Raw genomic sequence first — 21,798 nt, forward strand, 5'->3', positions numbered from 1 at the left:
AGCTGTGAAAATTAAGAAGCCAATCAAGACGAAGTTCAGAATGCCAGTGTTTAACTGGGTTGCTCTGAAGCCCAATCAGATCAATGGCACAGTCTTCAATGAAATTGATGATGAGCGAATTCTGGAGGTATTTTTCCTATTGGTTAGAAACTAGAGGTGCACTCTGCAGCAAAGCCAACATGGGTGTTCTGTTAACCTGGAAGTGTCAGAGATAAAGTACTAGTGTTTTAAGTCCCTTGATGTAAAGAAGAAACATATATGTAATATTGGAGAATAACATTTGACACTGTTTTGTAAGGTGGCTCTAAAACTGTTTAAAGAGTTATGTTAAATTGGAATAAATGCTTTTGAGCATCTTTAGTGTATGCCACAGAATATAGATCTGACATAATAATTCCTTCCCGTAACTGAGAGAAAGACATAAAAACTTTTGGACTGCAAGCGAATTCAATTATCACACTCACTGCCTTATTTGATGGATAATTTTAATCTGTGGCAGCTGTCTATACCAGCTAATTATTGAAAAGTAATTGAATTAGTGGGTTAGAATCAGTAGTCTAATGTTCACTTATTTTTTTATTTTATTTTTAAATTATTATTATTATTATTATTATTATTATTTTTTGAGACGGAGTCTCACTCTGTCGCCCAGGCTGGAATGCAGTGGCGCAATCTCGGCTCACTGCAACCTCTTCCTCCTAGGTTCAAGCAATTCTCTGGCTTAGCCTCCCAAGTAGCTGGGATTACAGGCACACACTACCATGTCTGGCTATTCTTTGTATTTTTAGTAGACAGCACGTTTCACCATGTTGGCCAGGCTGGTCTCAAACTCCTGACCTTAAGTGATCCACCCACCTTGGCCTCCCAAAATGCTGGGATTACAGGCATCAGCCACCACATCCGACCTATGTTCACTTTTGTGTATGTGCCAGAAGTTGTACCATAACAAAAACAAGAAAAATAGAGCAAGCCATGGCCAAAGACAAGTACTTAATAGAAAAAGTAACGTTTTTGCTTAAGAAACTAACTGGTGGCTTCCGGACTTCATTTTAAAATATAATCCAATTTTCCATGGTCATTCCTCTCTACCTTAGGATTTAAATGTGGATGAATTTGAGGAAATATTCAAGACAAAAGCCCAAGGTCCTGCGATTGATCTTTCTTCAAGCAAACAGAAGATACCACAGAAGGGATCAAACAAAGTGACATTACTAGAAGCAAACAGGGCCAAAAATCTTGCCATAACTTTAAGGAAAGCTGGAAAGACTGCTGATGAAATATGTAAAGCTATTCATGTGTAAGTTCAGAAAAATTATATTCTAGTTAATGATAAAATGAAAATGAGAAAGTTATGAATTAGTAGATGACAAATATTTCAATAGTGAGACAAGACCTAAGATAAAAGCTGGAGCAATTTTTGATATCCACACTTGAGAGATCTGAACTCTGTGTGTGCTACTTCAAAGTTGAATATGATGCCAACACAAAAGAGGTGGACCAGAAATCACCCTGGGGAGTGTTGTATTAGAATGAGTAACTAATTGTTTTAGAAGAATAACATCTGGATTGTGACATCATTTATTATCTGGGTCTACTCTCTTATGCGGGCCTCCAGCAATGCTTACATAGAAGGAAAGTTGACCTCCTCCAGCAATGCTTACATAGAAGGAAAGTTGACCTCCTCCAGCAATGCTTACATAGAAGGAAAGTTGAGCTGAGCGTGGCAGATGTTAAGATAAGGTAGAAAATGTCAGTTTTCTCTGGAGTATCTGGATTTTATCCAGATTTGTTGAATACAAATTTGATGGCATTTGTGGAATGATGCAGTTCAATGCCAGATGCAAATGTGATACAGATGCATATTTTAATTCGTAACAACAGGAATGTGAATTGTTTTGCTTTTAGTACTTTCAGGACATTTTAAACAAAGTTCATTTTTTACTCTTGAACTGCACAGAAGGCATTGGTTTTAATTCTCTATTAGAAGAATCTTTCTATTCTTCTTGTGGCCATGGTGACTTTCAAATGTGATGAAGACATTATTAAATGTTTTAGGAACTAATTATGTATAAATTGATTATCTTGTACATTTTGGTTAGAGGCTTAGAGGTGTAAATGACCCTGAGAAATCCTTTGTTCCAATTTTGTGTCCTCAACCAGGGTCATAATCTAGTAGTCCAGTGCCTCCTACAGTCTGTTCTGATTTCTGACATTGAATCCTGAAGTGCAGCCTGGCTTTAAATCTTTATATATCTTGTTTGTCATGATGATTAAATGTAATTCTATTATTTAGCTGAACAAAGATTGTCCAGACAATAATAGAGAATAGAGATTGTAACAGATACTTCGTTTGTTCAAATTAAGCATATATCCAAAAAGAACTTCAAGGAATGTATGCACTTAACCTAAAACATTCAGATAATACAGGCATTTGGATGCATTTTTTTCCAAAGAAGAAAAAATACTACCAGACTATTGGTTTAATTGAAATATTTTACATAATTCACCAGATATTCTATAATAATGTGTACAGTGTTAATCTCCTGAATTAGCTGTACTTCACAATGCCTGTCAACTATGTCCTTGAACCACAAAACCATCAGATGCTTTGGCCTTGGTTCTACCTCTTCCTATTTTCATTTACTCCTGATTCCAGAGGCTTAGAGCTATGCCAGTACCCTAAAAACTGAGGATGGCTGTTGTGACAAGGTCCAGGTTTTCAGGAAGAACCAGTTAAGTTAACTGAGGCATAGTCAAGAACCAGCACCAGGGTGGGACTTCACAGGACAGCTGGAGAAATCTTAGACTCGTTGATATGGTATTTGATGAGCTGTACCAGATGGATGATGGATGGATGAACCTGAAAAGATGGATGAACTTGAAAAGGGGGTAGAAGGTTTTTCTCTCTAATGCTCATCTCTCCACATCTGTCTTTAGATTTGACTTGAAGACACTGCCTGTAGACTTTGTGGAATGCTTGATGCGGTTCCTGCCAACTGAGAATGAAGTGAAAGTGCTTCGGCTCTATGAGCGGGAAAGGAAGCCTCTGGAAAACTTGTCAGATGAAGATCGGTTCATGATGCAGTTTAGTAAAATCGAGAGGCTCATGCAGAAGATGACCATCATGGCCTTCATTGGGAACTTTGCTGAAAGCATTCAGATGCTGACTCCTGTGAGTGGACAGACTCTGGCAGGGGAGGGGTCCAAAGAAATGTGGAATCATTATTTTTTAAAGTCTCTCCCAGAATCGCACTCAGTGTGGTGGGTTCTAAAGACTCCTTCTCACAACTTTCTAAACTGCATTTTTATTTCAACCATCTTTTCCACATTATGTATGCAAAGTAAATTTGAAAAATGGGGAATGTTCATATTCCATGTTGCTGTTCTTCCGAAAGAATGCCATTTTTTTGTGTCTACAGATGTTCTCTATATTTCAAAAGGACAGAGGACAAAGAAACTTGGTTCTTTTCTCAAACTTGGTTCCTCTCTGAAGATACTAGTCTTCTGGCGGGGTTGGCAAGACTGAAAATAAGACTTTCATTTCTAAAAATGTTGCCCCGTCTTTAGTGAGCAGACTTACAAGCTTTTGCTGAAAGCTTTATATTTACCATAAGAGTTTTCTTTCTTGGAAGTTTGTTATAGTAAACTGTGGTGATATAGACATAATAGCCAACCATCTCTCATTCCGTTGTGTTAATCTGGTGGAGATTTATGAATATCATAAACTTACAGTTCTCTCCCAATTCTGTTTCTAAATAAACTTTGTTACTGATTATAGTAGTCAGTTCTTTCCCAATTCTGTTTCTAAATAAATTTGTTGGTTTCTGCTATAGTAGTATGTCTGTTGAAAACATGTTCTGAGAACTTCTGGAGGGTGTTATATTCCCCTCCCTTTTTTTTCATTTTTGATGCCTCCTCCATTGATTTAAAAATATTAATTATATGACATGATTAGAGGTGGTGGGCAGGAAATTGAGTTCTACCAGAAGAAGCTGTGGACTCTTAACTCTGAGTCTTAGTGGTTATAGATTGGTTACAGATTTTGTGATAAGCAAGTTTCTATGTTACTTGCTATTGTGAACAGTTTCAGTAAAGACCGTGCATGTAACAATATTACCTGAGACCTAGCAAGACAATTAAATTTGTTATACTTAGAAAAAGTAGACTCTTATCATGAAGACTGTATGCTCTAAATGCAGGCCTGTTTTCTTCTGTGTTATATTTACTTGCCAATTAGTTTCCCATTTTTAACATGTCTTTTTTTCCCCTTTTTCTTTCTTTGATTGGAATCTAGCAACTACATGCGATTATAGCAGCATCTGTCTCTATAAAGTCGTCCCAGAAACTCAAGAAAATTCTGGAGGCAAGTGCAGTTTTTCTTGTAGGTATGAAGGGCTACTTCAGCTGCGTTCAGTGCCTGATGTGCTGTACTGATGGGCTTCTGTTTTCACCTTCTCTTTTGCAGATCATCTTAGCCCTTGGAAACTACATGAATAGCAGTAAAAGAGGAGCAGTTTATGGATTTAAACTTCAGAGTTTAGATCTGGTGAGTGGACTAAAAGAAATCTGAGAGCTGTTTGAAGGACAGATGGCTGGCAGAGATGAAGTTAGGGTGGTGGGGGATGTTTTGATGAATATTTTCTGCCATGGGAGGATCAACTGGTACTAATTTTCTGAAACACCATTTGACAGAGAGCACATAGAACCTATAATTACTCATACCCTTTGATTCAGTATTTCCATTTCCAGGAATTTTTTCTCAAGTGTCTGAATTTTGAATGCTGTATTTTATTTATAATTGCAAATTAACAATCTAAAGGTCTAACTGTGGGAATGATTAAATGTGCTGTAACACTAGTTAATACAGTGAACTATTATTCTTCCACCGTTAACATACTGATGAAGAGTGTCCCAAGAAAGATTTGTGTTTAGAAAAGAAAGCAGGGTATGCTTTGCATGTACAGTTGAATTTCAGCTAAGTAAACTATGTGGGGAGAAAGACTGAATGGAAATAGGTTAAAATATTGCAGAGGTTGGATGGAATCAGGGAATTTTTTCAAACTGCTTTTTGTAAGTACTTTTCTATATTTTCTTAAATTTGTGTTGTTGTTGTTGCATGCAAGGTGCTCTAGTTTTCAGAGTCACCTAACTAATGTGAACAAGACTAGAGAAAATCCTCCGTGGACTCCCTCCAGGCTGTGCAGGCCTAATGTGATTGTCACATGAGAAGGCTAGGCAATGGGTTGAGTCCCCAGACCAGGGAGCTAGTTATTTAATAAGGAGTGTCTAGTCAGTCACAGTTCTGGCCTCCAGCAGATCATGGTCAGTTAAGCATGTCTGTTTCAGGTCTTCACAGGCTAGGAAATAAGGGAGGGGCTAAGCTAAATGTAAAAACTGGAGCATAGGAGCCCTGCTGTGTAGGAGGCACCTGCATGCACCTGCTGGCTCTACATCCCCATTTCTCCTCCGGCTCTTCACTTCGAAGAGCACTAAAATTAGAGCCGTCCTGCTTTTAAGGCAAGGAAGGTGGGATAGCAGATGCAGGGCTGGGAGAGTTCATGTAAGTCCAGTAATCAGTGCCTCCCTTATCCATGGGGGCTGTGATCCAAGACCCCCAGTGGATGCCTGAAACCTCAGATAGTACTGAATCCTATATATACACTGTTTTTTTCCCTAGAGATGCATATCTGTTATAAAGTTGAATTTATAAATTAGGCACAATGAGAGATTCACAATAACTAAAAAATAAAATAGGCCAGGCATGGTGGCTCACACCTGTAATCCCAGCACTTTGGGAGGCTGAGGTGGGCGGATCACCTGAGGTCAGGAGTTTGAGAGCAGCCTGGCCAACATGGCGAAACCCTGTCTCTACTAAAAATAGGAAAATTAGCTGGGCTAATTTTTGGTCACGGGCACCTGTAATCCCAGCTACTCGGGAGGCTGAGGCAGGAGAATCACTTGAACCCAGGAGGTGGAGGTTGTAGTGAGCCAAGATTGTGCCACTGCACTCCACCCTGGGCGACAGAGCGAGACTCCATCTCAAAATAGAGCAGTTAAATAAAACACCTTACTTGAACACAAGCACTGCAATAGGTGGCAGTTGACCGGATAACCCAGATGGCTACTAAGTGATTAATGGCAGGTAATGTTTACAGCATGGATCCACTTGACAAAGGGGTGATTCTCGGTCTAGGGGGGATGGGAATGGCACGTGCGAGGTTTTATCATGCTGCTCAGAGTGGTGCGCAATTCATATCTGATGAATTGTTTATTTCTGGAATTTTCCACTTAGTATTTTTGGATACCTGAAACCTGTGGGTTTCCTGAAACCATGGGAAGTAAACCTGTGGGTAAATAGGAACTACTGTAGAGGAAAGCTGTGAACCATTCTTAGGTGCATAGAGTCATCCCCATAGTTAAGCATGTGCCCTGGTTGGAAAGTCCTCGAGCCAGTTAAGCATCAGTGGCCTGGTTCACTAAGGAACAAATGGAATCCTGACCCTCCTCTGGGAATGCTCCAGCCTGTTGGGCGACTGTTACTCAGTTAATGACTCTGGGTGGGAAATCGTCACCTGAGGGGTAGGTCTCTTGTTACCCTTTACTCTTGTACCTAACCCATGTTCCCTTTTGTTTTCAGCTCTTAGATACAAAGTCAACAGACAGAAAGCAAACACTGTTGCACTATATATCCAATGTGGTGAAAGAAAAATATCACCAAGTATCCCTGTTTTATAATGAGCTTCATTATGTGGAAAAAGCTGCTGCAGGTACTTGATTTCAGCTATTACTGTTAGTCTTGGGTATTTAATGCCTTTAATTGTGGTGGAGCCATTCCCTGCTTAAACACTTTTCAGAACCCATTTAAAAAGCCAAGGCTAAGAAGTCAGACACGCTGAGCTGGAACACATCGGCCGTGGTGTTGTCCACCCCTGAGAGCAGAAGAGAACGTGGGCGTAAAGGTGATCTCTGTGTCCTTTCTGTAAGACACAGGCCACTGAGCGTCATGTCCCTTCCCTCTTTTATTCACTGCCCTTTTTATTCTGCTGCTGTTGTATGAAATGTGAGAATGAGAATCTGAGAATCATCACCCAGCAAACACTTTTAATTTGATTTTGTGCCATTTTACTTGCTCAAGTGTGGTAGTTGTAAATATTTTGCCTTTGCCTGGGCACTAGTTAAATTATCAGCACTTCTTGGTTGCTACTTTGCTAAGACAGGTATAAATTTTCTCATTTAAATCATCTGTGACTCTAAGATAGCTGGGATGTACAAGGTAATAGTATCTCCATTATTATAGGTGAGAAAATTGAGATTTTTCGAGGTTAAATGTCTTGCCCAAAGTCACGAGTAGAAAGTGATAGAAACAGGACTAGAAAACTGGTCTTACTTCTCATGAAGTGTATTATCCAATGTACCATGTTCCCTCAAAAGCATATTCGATTAGAAAAAGGAATGATACGCAGATTGACCTTACAGTCATTTATAGGCTGTGATTCTCAAATTGTGATATCGAACCATAAGCAGCCAGTGTTTATTATAAATTCAGATTCCTGTGGGGTACCTCAGGCATCTGGAATTTTGGAGGGTGAGGCCTTCTCTAACTCAGCCAGGGTAAATGGCTGCTGCTTCTGTGTTCTCACTAAAGAACACTCTGGTCTACCCTCTCGTACAAGATTTCTCATATTGTATTACAACAATTTGCATGTTCATTGCAATCTGTGCGCTTCTTTTTTTTTTTTTTTTTTGACAGGGTCTTGCTCTGTGGCCCATGCTACAGCGCGGTGACATGATCACAGCTCACTGTAGTCCTGACCTCCCAGGCTGAAACGATCCTCCCACCTCAGCCTCCTGAGGAGCTTGGACCACAGGCACACACCACTATGCCCAGCTAATTTTTAAAATTTTTGTAGAGATGGGGTCTCCCTATGTTGCCTAGGCTGGTCTTGAATTCCTAGGCTCAAGTGATCCTCTCGCCTCAGCCTCCTAAAGTGCCGGGAGTACAGGTGTGAGTTACCATGCCTGGCCAATCTGTACACTTCTTAAGGGTATACCAGGTTTTATTTATCTTTCTATTTCTCTCAGCACCTGAAAATTGGATGTTGGAAATGAATGAACAAGTGAACAAATGAATGAATGAGATGATGCACTGTTACGGGGATAAATGCTGCAGAAGCTGTGGTGGAGACTGAGAGGCAGATGGAGATGACTCTCTGACTATGAAGAACTATATGACGCAGGCTGGGTAGACCTAGAGCGAGTTTGGGGCTCACTTAGACAGTAGGCAGAATTTCTGTTCTGACCAAGTGATTTTCCTCCTTTTAAGTTTCCCTTTGCCTAAATTAGTTCTTACACCTCACAATTCTAATTAAGAAAAATGTTAAAAAGCTATTATAATTTCTGCCTGACCAATGGGTACTAGTTCATTTTGTTTGGTCCAAATGGTGTCATTTGAAAAACATCGGTGGGGAAAATGGGACACTGGGTTGCTCCCTGGCAGAACTGTTCTTTCTGTTTGCTCTCTGGTGCCCAGGTTGCCCGACGCAGATTCTGTATGCCTTCACTCGTGTTCACTCACTCCTTCATTTATCCACTGGACACCTTTGAGTGCCCTCCATGTACTTGGCACTATCATAAGTATTAGAGAATCAAGGATGATAAGACAGTGTGAGTCTACTGAGGGAAAAACCTACTGCACTGTTTTAGTAGGTTGGTGCAAAAGCAGTTGTGATTTTGGACCGTGAATTATCAATCATTGTAACTAGGCTCAAACATATCTTATATTATGGCCAGGTGTGGTAGCTCATGTAATCTTAGCACTTTGGGAGGCTGAGGCAGGCAGATCACTTGAGGTCCGGAGTTTGAGACCAGCCTGGCCAACATGGCGAAACCCTGTCTCTACTAAAAATACAAAAATTGGCTGGGCATGGTGGTACACACCTGTAATCCCAGCTACTTGGGAGGCTGAGGCAGGAGAATTGCTTGAACCCAGGAGGCAGAGGTTGCAGTGAGCTGAGACTGCACCACTTCACTCCAGCCTGGGCAAAAAGACTGAGACTCCGTCTCAAAAACAGGCAAACAAAATACATCTTTAGTAATCAAAATAGGAACCATTAAGATCAACACATTTTTGCCAATGAGAAATGTTTGTTTATTCCTGTAGTGAAAAAAATCCGTGCTTCTAGATTCAACAACTCTTGGAAAGCATTTTCCGCATCCTGCTGGTTGTGGAAGCATTTTCCCTGCAAAAAGTTGTCGAGATGCTTGAAAAAGTGGTAGTCGGTTGGCAAGAGGTCAGGTGAATATGGCGGATGAGGCAAAGCTTCATAGCCCAATTTGTTCAACTTTTCAAGTGTTGGTTGTACAATGTGCGGTTGGGTGTTGTCGTGGAGAACTGGGCCCTTTCTGTTGACCAATACTAGCTACAGGCGTTGCTGTTTGGGGTGCATCTCATTGATTTGCTGAGCATACTTCTCAGATGCACGGTTTCTCTGGGATTCAGAAAGCTGTAGTGGATCAGACCAGCAGCAGGCCACCAAATGGTGACTATGACCTTTTTTTGGTGCAAGTTTGGCTTTGGGAAGTGCTTTGGAGCTTCTTCTTGGTCCAGCCACTGAGCTGGTCATTGCTGATTCTCATATAAAATCCATTTTTTGTTGCACGTCATAATCCGATTGAGAAATGGTTTGTTGTTATATAGAAGAGAAGATGACACTTGAAAGCAACGATTTTTAAAAAAGTTTTCTCTCAGCTTATAAGGCACCCACTTACCAAGCTTTTTCACCTTTCAAATTTGCTTTAAAAGACTGTAGAATGGTTGATGTTGAGTTCTTCAGCAACTTCTTCTGTGGTTCCAAGAGGATCAGCTTCGATGATTGCTCTCAGTTGGTCGTTGTCAACTTCTGATGGCCAGCCACTAAGCTCTTCATCTTTAAGGCTCTCGTGTCCTTTGCAAAACTTCTTGAACCACCAAATGCATTGCCAAATGCATTGTTGATGTTGCGAGTTGTCTTCACTGCTTTACAACCTGTTTTGAACTCAAATAAGAAAATCGCTTGAATTTGCTTTTTGTCTAACGTCATTTCCGTAGTCTAAAATAAATACAAACAGCAAGTAATACGTCATTAGCAAAAAGAGAAGTGTGCATTAAAATGATGTATAACATAACCACATTGATTTAGGATGTATTCCAATATCAAACAGCAGATTTCAGCAAATACTGCAGTTACTTTTGCACCAATAATTTGTCCATGTGCAGAGTTGAGTCAGGCAAGGGGGCCCAGAGCTGGTACCTCGGGTACCAGCGACGTCCTACAGAAGCTGCTCAGGAGGCTCTGGGGGAGTGCCTGTCCCAGGAGGGGCCACGCTGCAGACAGAAAGGTTCACATTAAACCTTTCTGAATAGGGAGGGGTTGTTAAAGAAGCTGTGCAAGGCTGCTTTGGGTGCTAGTAATCAATACAACCTATGGGCAACAGACAAAAGGCTGCCCCCTGCTGGAGAGTCAGAGAAATGCAAAAAGAGTTGAAAATGTTAGGCAGAGGCTAAAAGATAATAGGCTAGACAGTGGCTCATGTCTGTAATCCCAACACTTTGGAAAGTCAGGGCAGGAGTTTGAAGGTGCAGTGAGCTATGATGGAACCACTGCACTCCAGCCTGGATGACATTGTGAGACCTTGTCTCTAAAACACACAAAACCTTAGGCTTGCTGCAGATAAGGACTTCTGAGCCTACGGGCCCACCCACAGGCTATTCTTGTAAGAGAAATGAAATAGTTTTGTGCAAGTGTGGGATTTAGAGTCCACAGTTGTTACCTGAACTCCTCTGCCACCTGCTAGCAGTGTGACCAAGGGCAGGCCACAGAACCTCTTTATGCTGCTTTTGCTTGTTGACAAAATGAGCTAATGATGCAAATGAACTAGTGCACGCAAAGAATTTAATATAGTGCTTATAATGCTTCTTTGTATTAAAAGATCTCTGTGCCAAAAGCTGCAAGCTAGGTTTAGGGACCTTGAGTAAGCCTAAGAATCTCCTGAGAACTTGGCCCAGCAGCCAGACTCGCTGTGGTTGTGACTTTCCCCATTGAGTTTCACTGGGATGTTCTTTCTCTGCTTCAGTCTCCCTTGAGAATGTTTTGCTGGATGTCAAGGAGCTCCAGAGGGGAATGGACTTGACCAAGAGAGAGTACACCATGCATGACCATAACACGCTGCTGAAGGAGTTCATCCTCAACAATGAGGGGAAGCTGAAGAAGCTGCAGGATGATGCCAAGATTGCACAGGCAAGTATCGGTGCCCCTGAAACCTGTGAAGAGGCTGTATCCATTAAAGCTGCCTGTGGTGCAGGCCCTGTATTTGGGGAGAAATGTTCCATTTCCCTCTGTTTGTGGAGGGTAGCTTTCTCGTGTAGCTATTATTTATTACGGGGGGACCATTCCCAGGGTTATTCTTGGAAGGGCCCCGTCCTCATTGTCCTTTTCTAATCTGGGGCTCTTTACCCTGTCCCCTCCCCCTCCCCTTTCACTTCAATACCCACTCCAGTGTGGGTCCTGTATTCAGTTCAGCCCACATGCGTCAGGCCTGTGCTTGGCAAAGCAGTGTTCCCTGTGTATTGGGTTTCTGTAGATCTTGTCCTTGAAAATCTTACACTATACTGGGGGTTGCTGATAGATAGGCAGGCCTGCAAAACAGAATGAACAGTACACTATCAGAAGAGGCAGAGGCAAAGTTGGGGGATGAGGACTCAGCAGATTCATTGGAAGGGCCTCTGGTTTGGGGCAGTCTTGTATCATGGAAGAGTTCAGGCAGAGACTGAGTGTCCCCTGTGTGAGGCTGTCATAGGGAGTGTTGAAGCAAGGAAGTGGAATTTAGGGTCAGAGTGACTAAGATCCCTTTTGACCTTGTTGGTTTTAAGGGGTTCTGCCATGGCCTTTGGAAACTCTTGTAAGAAAGGTTTCCTTGTTTTGTATGTGGGGTGTGTGTGTGCGTGTGTGTGTGCGTGCATGCATGCATGCATGTGTGTAGAAGTGGCAGGAGGTCCTGCAGATGAATTCCTGTGCCCCACTATTGCATTCCTCGGATTGCCTCTGCTGAGGCATTTGGAGGAAACACAGAGGTGTTAGGCAATCTTGGGAGCTAAGGGAGGTGCAGCAACGCAAGGCCATGGGAGCTCTGTCTCGTGGCTGCTGCTTTGCATCAGCGTTCCCCTCAGAGCGTCCAGTTCAAATGCCAAACTAATGAAACTCAAGAAAAATTTGCTTCTTCACAGGATGCCTTTGATGATGTTGTGAAGTATTTTGGAGAAAACCCCAAGACAACACCACCCTCTGTCTTCTTTCCTGTCTTTGTCCGATTTGTGAAAGCATATAAGGTATATGTTAAGGCCCTCCTTGCCCTTGTTTCTCAAGCAATTGCCCTCCTTGAGATGTGTCTGAGTCCCAGCTCTCTGCAGAGGCCTCCCAGTTCCTGTGGACAGCAGATCTGGGTGGCATTCATGAGACAGCAGTCCCTAGCTCTGTGGAGGCTGAGGGACATTATGGTCCCTTTCTCCACCTAGCCAGTCCTCTGCCTCAGCCAGAAAACAAAGCTCTTGGCAGCCCCCTTGGGGCAAGGGAGATGCTCCAAGACATTGCTGCCCCATTGACTGTTCACCTAGGCAGGCAAGGTGAAGGACTTGAAAATCCAGGCCTCTTGTGGAATTGTTTAATGGGTAGAAGTGAGCTGTGGGCTGTGGCGAAGGTGCATGATACAGCTGAAGTTAAGGAGAGCCTGCTTGTGTAAGTCATAGCACAGGGGTTAGGACCTCTTAGACCAGCATTTCTCTAGTATGGACTGAAGGATGGTGCTTTTAAGGATGGGCACTCTCTGTTTCTTTGTGTGGATCAATAAGTGGCCCTTCCTTTAAATGGGAGGCCCTCTTGGACATAATCCAGGGCTGTGGTCTTGAAAAAGCCTATGACGCAAAGAGACATGTATCAGAAGGATTTGTCCATTTGAGAAATTACAAGAAGGCTGTTAGAAGATTTTAGCTGACCTTGGAAACACCTCATTCTATATCCTCCAGGCTTGTCTGCATGTAGCACTGATAACATTGGTGGAGGTAGGAAGAATGTTTATTGCAGAGGGGAGGAGGAATGTGGCAGGGTTCTCCACACTTTTGAGAAGTCCCGTTGGAAATAGGGGGACACTTCCCTAACACCACTAGGGGCTGAAGGCTCTGAAAAAGCATTATCGGGCCTTTTACTAAAACTCAGAAAGTCAAAATATTCCTAGCCCATCTTCCCTCAGCATGGCTTAATGTAGCAGTAGAGCTATAAGCTGCTGGTAGAAGGAACATGTCTGTGGCAGTCAGGGTGAACAGAAACACAGCACAAACTCCGTGTGCCAGACTCTGAGGATTTGCTCATGATGAGAAGGCTGCGGGCCACCAACTGCTGCCATCTGCAGTGCTTGGTAGCCCAAGCCCACTGGCTGGCTGTGTTTATGTGCTGTAGAGATAGCCGGTGATGGCCCTTGTCATCTGCTATGCCATTTTTTTCACATAAAAACTTGTAAGTCTAAGGTCAAAAGAGAAAATATATTTTAAAATCGGCTAAGACAGGTTGGGAAGTGGCTGGGGTTTGTCTCAAAGCCTGAGGCATCAGCAGGGATATGCGTGGAGCAGAGGAAAAAAGAAGCTGTCCTTGGTGGTCTGGGCTGTGTTGGAGGTCCCAGCCTGTCCATCAGTGTGCTCCTTCCACTTCACTGTTCCTCCCTGTGATCTTCACAGCTGATTCAGTGAAGCATGTGCCAGGCAGTGATGTGACTGCCAGGATGTGTTTCTTGCCCTATACATGATGAATAGCCTTCTAGCCTGGCACTCACCTAGGGACTTTGTAGGCAGAGGTTGGGGTTTTAGGACATCATCCCTCTCATATAGACCAAAATGAAAACAAAAGGAGTGGAGACCCAAATGTAAACTTTATTACTGATAACAGCTGGGCTGGAGGATGTGGTGTCTGTGACCTTCTACTTCAGCTGCAAATTAGGTAGATGACCTATCCATCAGTTCACAGCTTGACAACTAGAGGTCTCTTCGGGGAGGCCGGCTTCAAAAGAAAGAGTGCCCAAGAGGGCTGAGCTGAGGTGAGCCTATTCACTTTCTTCTAGATTCATCAGACTAGTCACACTGCCTCCCTTGGGAAGGAGTGAGGCATGGGAGAGTCCAAGAGTGTCACTGTGGTGAGGCCCCGAAAAGAAATGAGGGTTTTCCCCTAACAATAGGCAGAAGGCAGAAGAATCTTAGATCCTGCTATCAGAGGAGCTCTAGGTAGGCAGACTGTCTCTGAAAGGAAAACAAAATCACTGAGCACAGCTGCCAGGATGGTAGGTGCCCACCAGTGTGTAGGAGAGAGACTAAGAGAAAGTTCATACAGGGAGCGATCATCAGGAAAGGACTTCTGGATGAGATGAATCTCAGCTCCCAGCTTTTAAAGAGATGTGACAGATAGTGAAGCCCAGAAGCAGAGCTAAATACAGGCATAAAGTGTAGATCTTCTCAACCTTCCATTTATTGTAATTCTCAACTCAATAAGGATGCTTGAAGAATGACTTTAAAAAATCTTGGCTGCTCTCATTTCCATTAACATGATCTTTCTGGTTCTTTTGATTTACCCAGCAAGCAGAAGAGGAAAATGAGCTGAGGAAAAAGCAGGAACAAGCTCTCATGGAAAAACTCTTAGAGCAAGAAGCTCTGATGGAGCAGCAGGATCCAAAGGTAAGAAGTACCACGCTCATGAGACAGGTCCGTGAGGAGAGGCTGAGAGGGCTCTTCAGAGCAAGCCATAGGAAGGACCAGCAAGCCAGGTGTGCCCAGGATCCTGATCACTTCCTTCTGGTGTCTGGACACTTGGCAAATGGAAATATGCTAATTGATTACTTTGTTCTGCAACCACTGGAATGAGGCTAAGAGCATGTTTGTGTAGCATATCCAAGCTTACAGACATCTGGAACTTAGTCAGATATACAGAGAGGCCACACCAGATGACCCAGTGACCAGAGGGCTTAGCATCCGGAGAAGGCTTTATGCAGATGCCCATTGGTGCTGGCCTTGATAGCTGGAGGGACTTGCTAGCAGGAATGGAGGGAACATTTCATGGACAGCAACCTCGTTAGTAGGTAAAGAGCATAAAGGCTGGCAGTCCAAAGTTGTCTTCATTGTGATCCCTGGCAACACAGTTTAAGACGTCTATGGTCATTACCAGTTGCCTCTTGTTGCTGTAGACTCCAGCCTTCTTGTTGCTGCCAGGTGAAGTTTTGTGTGTTCGTCAGTGAAAGTTTTTGTTTCCTTCCCAGAAGCTTGAGTTTTCTGCATTTGAGCAGAATGTGGGATGTGTGTGTGTTTTTGGCCGAAGCTGCTTATTAGTAACATAATGTTCAGGCACATTTTGGATTTTCACAAACTCCTAATGGGTGTTGGCCTCACTAATCTCTGCCCTTCTTTCTTCTCAGTCTCCTTCTCATAAATCAAAGAGGCAGCAGCAAGAGTTAATTGCAGAATTAAGAAGACGACAAGTTAAAGATAACAGACATGTATATGAGGGAAAAGATGGTGCCATTGAAGATATTATCACAGGTAAAAGATACTTCTTCATTGTGGCCCATGGAGATCCCACTGGCCTCATCTAGACTGGGATGCATGCAGATTTTGCAGCTTCTTTTGTCCAGGGTTGTCAAGTTCATTAGTTGACTTTATTCACACCCAGGGTGATGCAGAGAGTCTTTGAAGTCCATTTACAGCACCATGTATACTGCCCCAATACTCTGCATTGGAACCCTGTAGGTTTCAGCAGAGCTCCTTCATTTAAAGGATTTCCATTGTTATTGATATGTCATCATGCTCCATTTTTTTTTTCCTCGTGGCCACACCTAGCCACCTGCCTGATTAATAAACACTGTAGACAAGACCCATTCAGCAATGTACTAATCACAGTCCATGGATGCTCTTTAAGAGCGTCTTTACTCAATTCAAAGTAACTGAAGTCAGTAGGTACTTTAATTTGGGTGAGCCAACAGGCTTCCAGCCCAGGGTTGGGAACTGGTTTTATCAGCCAAGAATTGTGTGTTAACCCAGCCTGGTTCTTGTCTGATTAAGTTAGCGTAATGCTATCTCCTCGAACCAATTCTCCCAAATTTCTGTACTTCCTTTTACAGATCAGAATAATAACTTGCGCACTAGTTGTAGAGGCAGCAAGTGACTTTTCTTTCATGTCTGTTGCACATGAATGTTGCTTATAAGCTTCCAGATGCTTACAACTTTTTTATAATGGGACAGTCCAATAATATGCAGATGTACTGAAAATAGTATGATGAGGTCCCATGTATCCCTCATCCATTTCAACAATTACGAACTCATGGCCAATCTTGTTACAGGTACACTCTACCTACCCCCATATCCAACCCTGGACAACCAAGACGTAGAATTTCACTTGGAAATATTTCAGTATGTATCCTCAAAAGATGAGGACTCTTAAAAAATAAAAACAAAAACATACTTTACACCATTATCACATCTGAGAATCCCTTAATATCAAGTATCTAGTCGTTAGTTCACATTTCCCCAATTGACCTGATTTTTAAAAATAGAATTCCTAGAGTCTTGATGTCTCATTTCTTTTTTTTTTTTTGAGATGGAGTCTTATTCTGTTGCCCAGGCTGGAGTGCAGTGGTGCTATCTCAGCTCACTGCAAGCTCCGCCTCCTGGGTTCACGCCATTCTTCTGCCTCAGCCTCCCCAGTAGCTGGGACTACAGGTGCCCACCACCACGCCTGGCTAATTTTTTGTATTTTTAGTAGAGATGGGGTTTCACCGTGTTAGCCAGGATGGTCTCGATCTCCTGACCTCGTGATCTGCCTGCCTCGGCCACCCAAAGTGCTGGGATTACAGGTGTGAGCCACCGTGCCCAGCCTGTCTCATTTCTTGTTATAGCTTAGTGAACATTGTACATTGGGATCCTAAATGGTCAAAACCACAAATTTTTTTCTCAACAGCTCAAACCCAGGGAAATTAAATACATAGGTTAGGTGATTAGGTAGATTAGATAGATTAAAAAGGAAGTCAATAATGAATTCCCTTCCAGATTAAAGCAGTGTAGGTCTTAGATAGTAAGTGGCTGATGAAAACGCCACTCTACACATGGCACACACACTCTGCACAGGTGTGCCTATTGGTCTCTCAGTGTACATAGTGCAGTGGCTTATAGATGCCCCCCAGATAAAACCTTCATTGTAGCACTCTCCTTGTCTCCTCCATGCTGGGGGAGAAACTCCACCCTGAGCAAGACCAGGAGCAGAGCTCCTTCCTAGGTAAGCACTTTTTGGTCTCAGTGCCATAAAATGAACTTGTAGTTAGGGAAGCATCCAGCCTTGCTCATTAAGAACTTGGAGTTCCTGGCCGGGTGAGGTGGCCCATGCCTGTAATCCTAAGCACTTTGGGAGGGTGAGGCAGGTGGATCACTTGAGGTCAGGACTTCGAAACCAGCCTGGCCACATGGTGAAACCCCATCTCTACTAAAAATACAAAAATCTTAGCCGGGCATGGTGGCTGGTATCTGTAATCCCAGCTACTTGGGAGGCCGAGACAGGAAATTGCTCGAACCTGGGAGGTGGAAGTTGCAGTGAGCTGAGATCGTGCCACTGCATTCCAGCCTGGGCAACAGAGGGAGACTCTGTCTCAAAAAAACAAAACAAAACAAACACAAAAACCAAAGAACTTGGAGTTCCTTTTTCATTAGTATGTCCTCCATCCCAATTACACCTGGCTTTATAAAATGAATGGAATGTACATTTTCTATTTGCTTGATCTAAGTCATTAATCTACTAGAAGAGGGGAATGAGTATCTGTTTATAGGGCAGTTTTTATCCTCCTTGGAGTATTTTTCATTTTCTGACCCACCCCAAAGCCCCAGATAAATTCCTTTGTACCTTTATGAACTTGAGTATATATTGCCTTCCCCCTTTCCTGCCCGTCTCCCCCACCCCCATCCCCAGGTATGATTAACAATGCACTAACCATGTACTAATGCAATAGATCTTGGCTTTTTATTCTCTTCTGTTTGTGTTGTTTGGCTGTCATTTTCAATGCAGTGCTGAAGACTGTGCCCTTTACTGCTCGCACCCCCAAGCGTGGCTCTCGGTTTTTCTGCGAACCTGTTCTCACTGAGGAATACCATTACTAAACTATTACTCTTTCTCACCTGATGCTCTTAAAAGGTTGCTACAGGTTTTTTGATGTCTTATGTCCCCCTCTGTGTGTCTGTCAGGGCCCACCAACATGCTAGCATGGAATTGCCATCTCCATCATGTTATATTTTGTGTTGTTCTCATGCTGCATGGTTTTGCATTTCAATTATTATTGCTCACTCACTGCCACTTTCAATACATGTATGTATTCACATTGCTGTAAAAGTCTGGGTGTGTTTGACAGTTGAATTCATAGAATTGTTCACAGAAATTTTCAGAAAAATAGAGCAAAAATAGTAAGAGCACTTCTTTGAGAATCAGGATTGGTACCAAGTAGATTGCTTATAAGATTTTTGAGCTAATGTCCTTCAACATATCCATTAATAACAATAACTGCTATACCTAACGTGTGTTAAGAACTTACTGTGTTCAGGTTGGATGCAGTGGCACATGCCTGTAATTCCAGTACTTTGAGAGGCTGAGGCAAAAGGATCACTTGAGCCCAGGAGTTTGAGACCAGCCTGGGTAACATAGTGAAGCCCCATCTTTACAAAAAATACAAAAATCAGCTGGGCGTGGTGGTGCACACTTGTAGTCCCATCTACCTGGGAGGCTGTGTTGGGAGCATTGCTTGAGCCCAGGAGGTGGAGGTTGCAGCGAGTGGAGATCCCACCACTGCACTCCAGCCTCAGCAACAGAGTGAGACCCTGTCTCAAAAAAACAAACAAACAAAAAACCCAAAACATACTGTTCTAAGTAGGCTTACAGATATTAACCTAGCCCTTTTATCCTATACCCAGTTAATATGCTTTGATAGCATAATCACCTGCCATATGAAAGTGCTCAGGAATGCAAAGTGCTCTAAAGTGCAAAATGACTTGCAGAAGGAACTGTGAACTAGCACAGATGCAAATCAGGCCTTTCTTAAGTCTCTTATACGTCCATAGCATGATGGAACTCGTAATACAAGCTTAACACAGGGAGCCCTTTTAACCTAGCTTGTATATGTAGATATAGGCAATCCATAGCTTTATGACACCCTACTTTAGTAGGCCACCTCTATTCCTTCTGAATGTCATGCCCATGTTCAACTATCAGTAATTCCATGTTGGAGCAAAGCTGTGAGGCAGGACATCAATACAAAGGCTTAGGTCCTCCCACTGTCTTATCTCATTCACGCATCTTCACCGGTAGCTCTGTTCCATGTCAAACCCAGGCTATTTCTTCTGTGATCAGATCATATCTTGACCTGCTTCTTTGGTCAGGATGGTGGCACCAGAAATACTAACAGCAAATATCATTGGAAAATGCCACTGTTTTTAAATTGGGGGGGAAGAAAAAGGATCAAACTTTTCAAAGTAACTCCCTGGGCACAGTTTTTGATGCCTAATAAGAAATGAACTTCTCTCCAGTATCTAGTTGATTAGAAAAGAGACAAGGGAAGCACATACTCTAAATGGACATAGCCATTGACTCCTATGCTGAGATTGACATGGAATTGGGTATGTGTTTATTTTGTGGCATAACTATTCTATGAATTGCACTTATGTATGTTCTTCTATCTCTGATATCAAAGGACATAGAGTGTCATTGCCTGCTCTGCAGTGTACTTACCCACCAGTGCTTATTAACATGCTAGAAAACTGTCATCTGCTTGGCTGATGTTTGCTATCAGTTTTGCTGCTGGACTATATCTTTCTGGAGCCAATCTTCAAAGCAGCTTGGAACTGGGTGGTCAGAGAGCTGGGTGGGAAGATGCACTCATCCTTCCCTTATTTGATCTAACACTTCTTGTAGTAATGGCTTCCCATTCTCTTCTTCTGTTGGCTAACATGCCTGGGAGTGTTGAGCACTAAGTTGAGTTGCTTTCCATTTTCATCCCATTTTTTCTTAACCATCATTTTGTGTTTTTGTTTTTTTCTGTTTAGCCTTAAAGAAGAATAATATCACTAAATTTCCAAATGTTCACTCGAGGGTAAGGATTTCTTCTAGCACACCGGTGGTGGAGGATACACAGAGCTGGCAAGCATCACTTTTTACTTAGCTTCCTCCTCTCTCTGTATGCAGATCAATGGTTTCAATCTATGGCTGAGGGTAATACTGGTGAGAATCTGACCAGGGAGTTTTTGTACCTCACATTCCAATGATGCAGGGATTGAGCCTCTCTATTGGACTCTTTCTCGGCCTGCTTTTAAGTTCTCAAGTGTGATGGCTTGGGCAAGGGTATTTGCTGATGATTGTATTTGCTTTGAGTGTTGGGCTGTCCTTCCCTTACCCCTGTCTTGGACTTTGAGTTACTCAGTTAAACCCATTTTGATCTGAAGCGACTGAAAGCAGGTCCTGGCCAGGTAACATTACAGCCTTTAAAGGATTAAGATCTTTAGAACTAATTGCTCAGAGGATGAAGAACCACAAAGCTGCATATGAGGCAAAAGTGTAATTCTGGCCTTCCATTACCAGTGTGGGCTAGGAAGCAGAGGCTTGAGAGGATTGGGGTATACAAAACTATTTTTTCCTTAAATTTAAGAGTAGAGGCTGGGCATAGTGGCTCACACCTGTAATCTGTAATCCCAGCACTTTGGGAGGCCGAGGCGGGCAAATCTCTTGAGTTCAAGATCACCCTGGGCAATGAAGCAAAACCCCCGTCTCTACAAAAAAAACAAAAAAAACCAAAAAAAACGAAAGTTAGCCAGGCATGGTGGCAAATGCCTTTAGCCCAGCTACCCAGGAGGCTGAGGTGTGTGGATCCCTTGAGCCCAGGAGGTGGGTGCTGCAGTGAGCAGAGATCCACCACTACTACACTCCAGCCTCAGTGACAGAGACTGTCCTCCCCTCACAACCCCCCCCCCCCAGAAAAGAGTAGGGCAGGGTCACACAAATTCCAATGAGTCAAGGAGCCAGGAAGGTAACAGGCCTGGTAGGAACTGTGCTGAACCTAGAGCACAGATCTTAGCTCCAGCTTCTTTTTGCTGTGTAGGAACTGGAGCCCGGTTTTGCCAGCTCTTCCAGTTTTTCAAAAGAAGCCAGAAACCCTGGTCTTTATGTTAATTACCAATTTAAACATCAGGAAACTGTACATGTGAGGGGAGGGGGCGCACAGTGGAGCAAAGATTCTGTGGGTCAAATGTGGTCCATCAGCTCCATTTTCAACTTGTTGAGTAAATAAGGGGATACAAAAGATTCAATTTGGTTTAATTCTGTTGTTTGTATTTCCTTTTCTAAAGATAGCATGTATTCTAGCAGAAGTCAACAATACTAAGTTAATGAAAGAGAAGTAAATACTAATTAAACAAGAGGAAAAGTATAAAGCCTGCTTTACTTTTTTCACTATGCCCTGACTTCATCAAAGGGAGGCTGCATAGCCTAGCCTGCTGGCTAGCTACCTGACTTACTCAAGAAAGCATGCCTTCATACTGAGTTCTTGTATAAAATTCCTCTGCTCCTCCCACTTCATCCTGACAGAGCAATGCCTATTTGGACTGGTATGCAGTGATTGACTCAGTCATTTAACAAGGATTTTCTTATGCAGGAGGGCCCACACAACTTCTTCTTGCTGACGTAACATAAAAAATATTGGGTGGTAGAG

The 21,798-nt window shown here is 42.9% G+C and overlaps 1 protein-coding gene across 11 annotated transcripts in view; it reads left to right on the forward strand.

Moving 5' to 3' along the window:
* FMNL2 (formin like 2) overlaps nucleotides 1-21,798 on the forward strand; it is a 313,912-nt gene that overhangs the window by 289,375 nt on the left and 2,739 nt on the right. For 3 of the 11 annotated variants that reach the window (XM_054548880.2, XM_054548874.2, XM_024243820.3), the window contains 10 exons: nucleotides 3-127; nucleotides 1,095-1,297; nucleotides 2,938-3,172; nucleotides 4,295-4,363; nucleotides 4,466-4,546; nucleotides 6,638-6,767; nucleotides 11,113-11,276; nucleotides 12,263-12,364; nucleotides 14,651-14,749; nucleotides 15,484-15,607. In XM_054548880.2, the coding sequence (XP_054404855.2) occupies nucleotides 3-127; nucleotides 1,095-1,297; nucleotides 2,938-3,172; nucleotides 4,295-4,363; nucleotides 4,466-4,546; nucleotides 6,638-6,767; nucleotides 11,113-11,276; nucleotides 12,263-12,364; nucleotides 14,651-14,749; nucleotides 15,484-15,607 (1,332 nt within the window). Of the gene's footprint in view, nucleotides 1-2; nucleotides 128-1,094; nucleotides 1,298-2,937; nucleotides 3,173-4,294; nucleotides 4,364-4,465; nucleotides 4,547-6,637; nucleotides 6,768-11,112; nucleotides 11,277-12,262; nucleotides 12,365-14,650; nucleotides 14,750-15,483; nucleotides 15,608-16,404; nucleotides 18,093-18,116; nucleotides 18,243-20,140; nucleotides 20,235-21,798 lie in introns of those variants that run through there. The other 8 variants (XM_054548876.2, XM_024243821.3, XM_054548878.2 and 5 more) reach the window with 5 other exon arrangements.

This window comes from Pongo abelii, chromosome 11 (genome assembly GCF_028885655.2).
Source record: "Pongo abelii isolate AG06213 chromosome 11, NHGRI_mPonAbe1-v2.0_pri, whole genome shotgun sequence".
NCBI lineage: Eukaryota > Metazoa > Chordata > Mammalia > Primates > Hominidae > Pongo > Pongo abelii.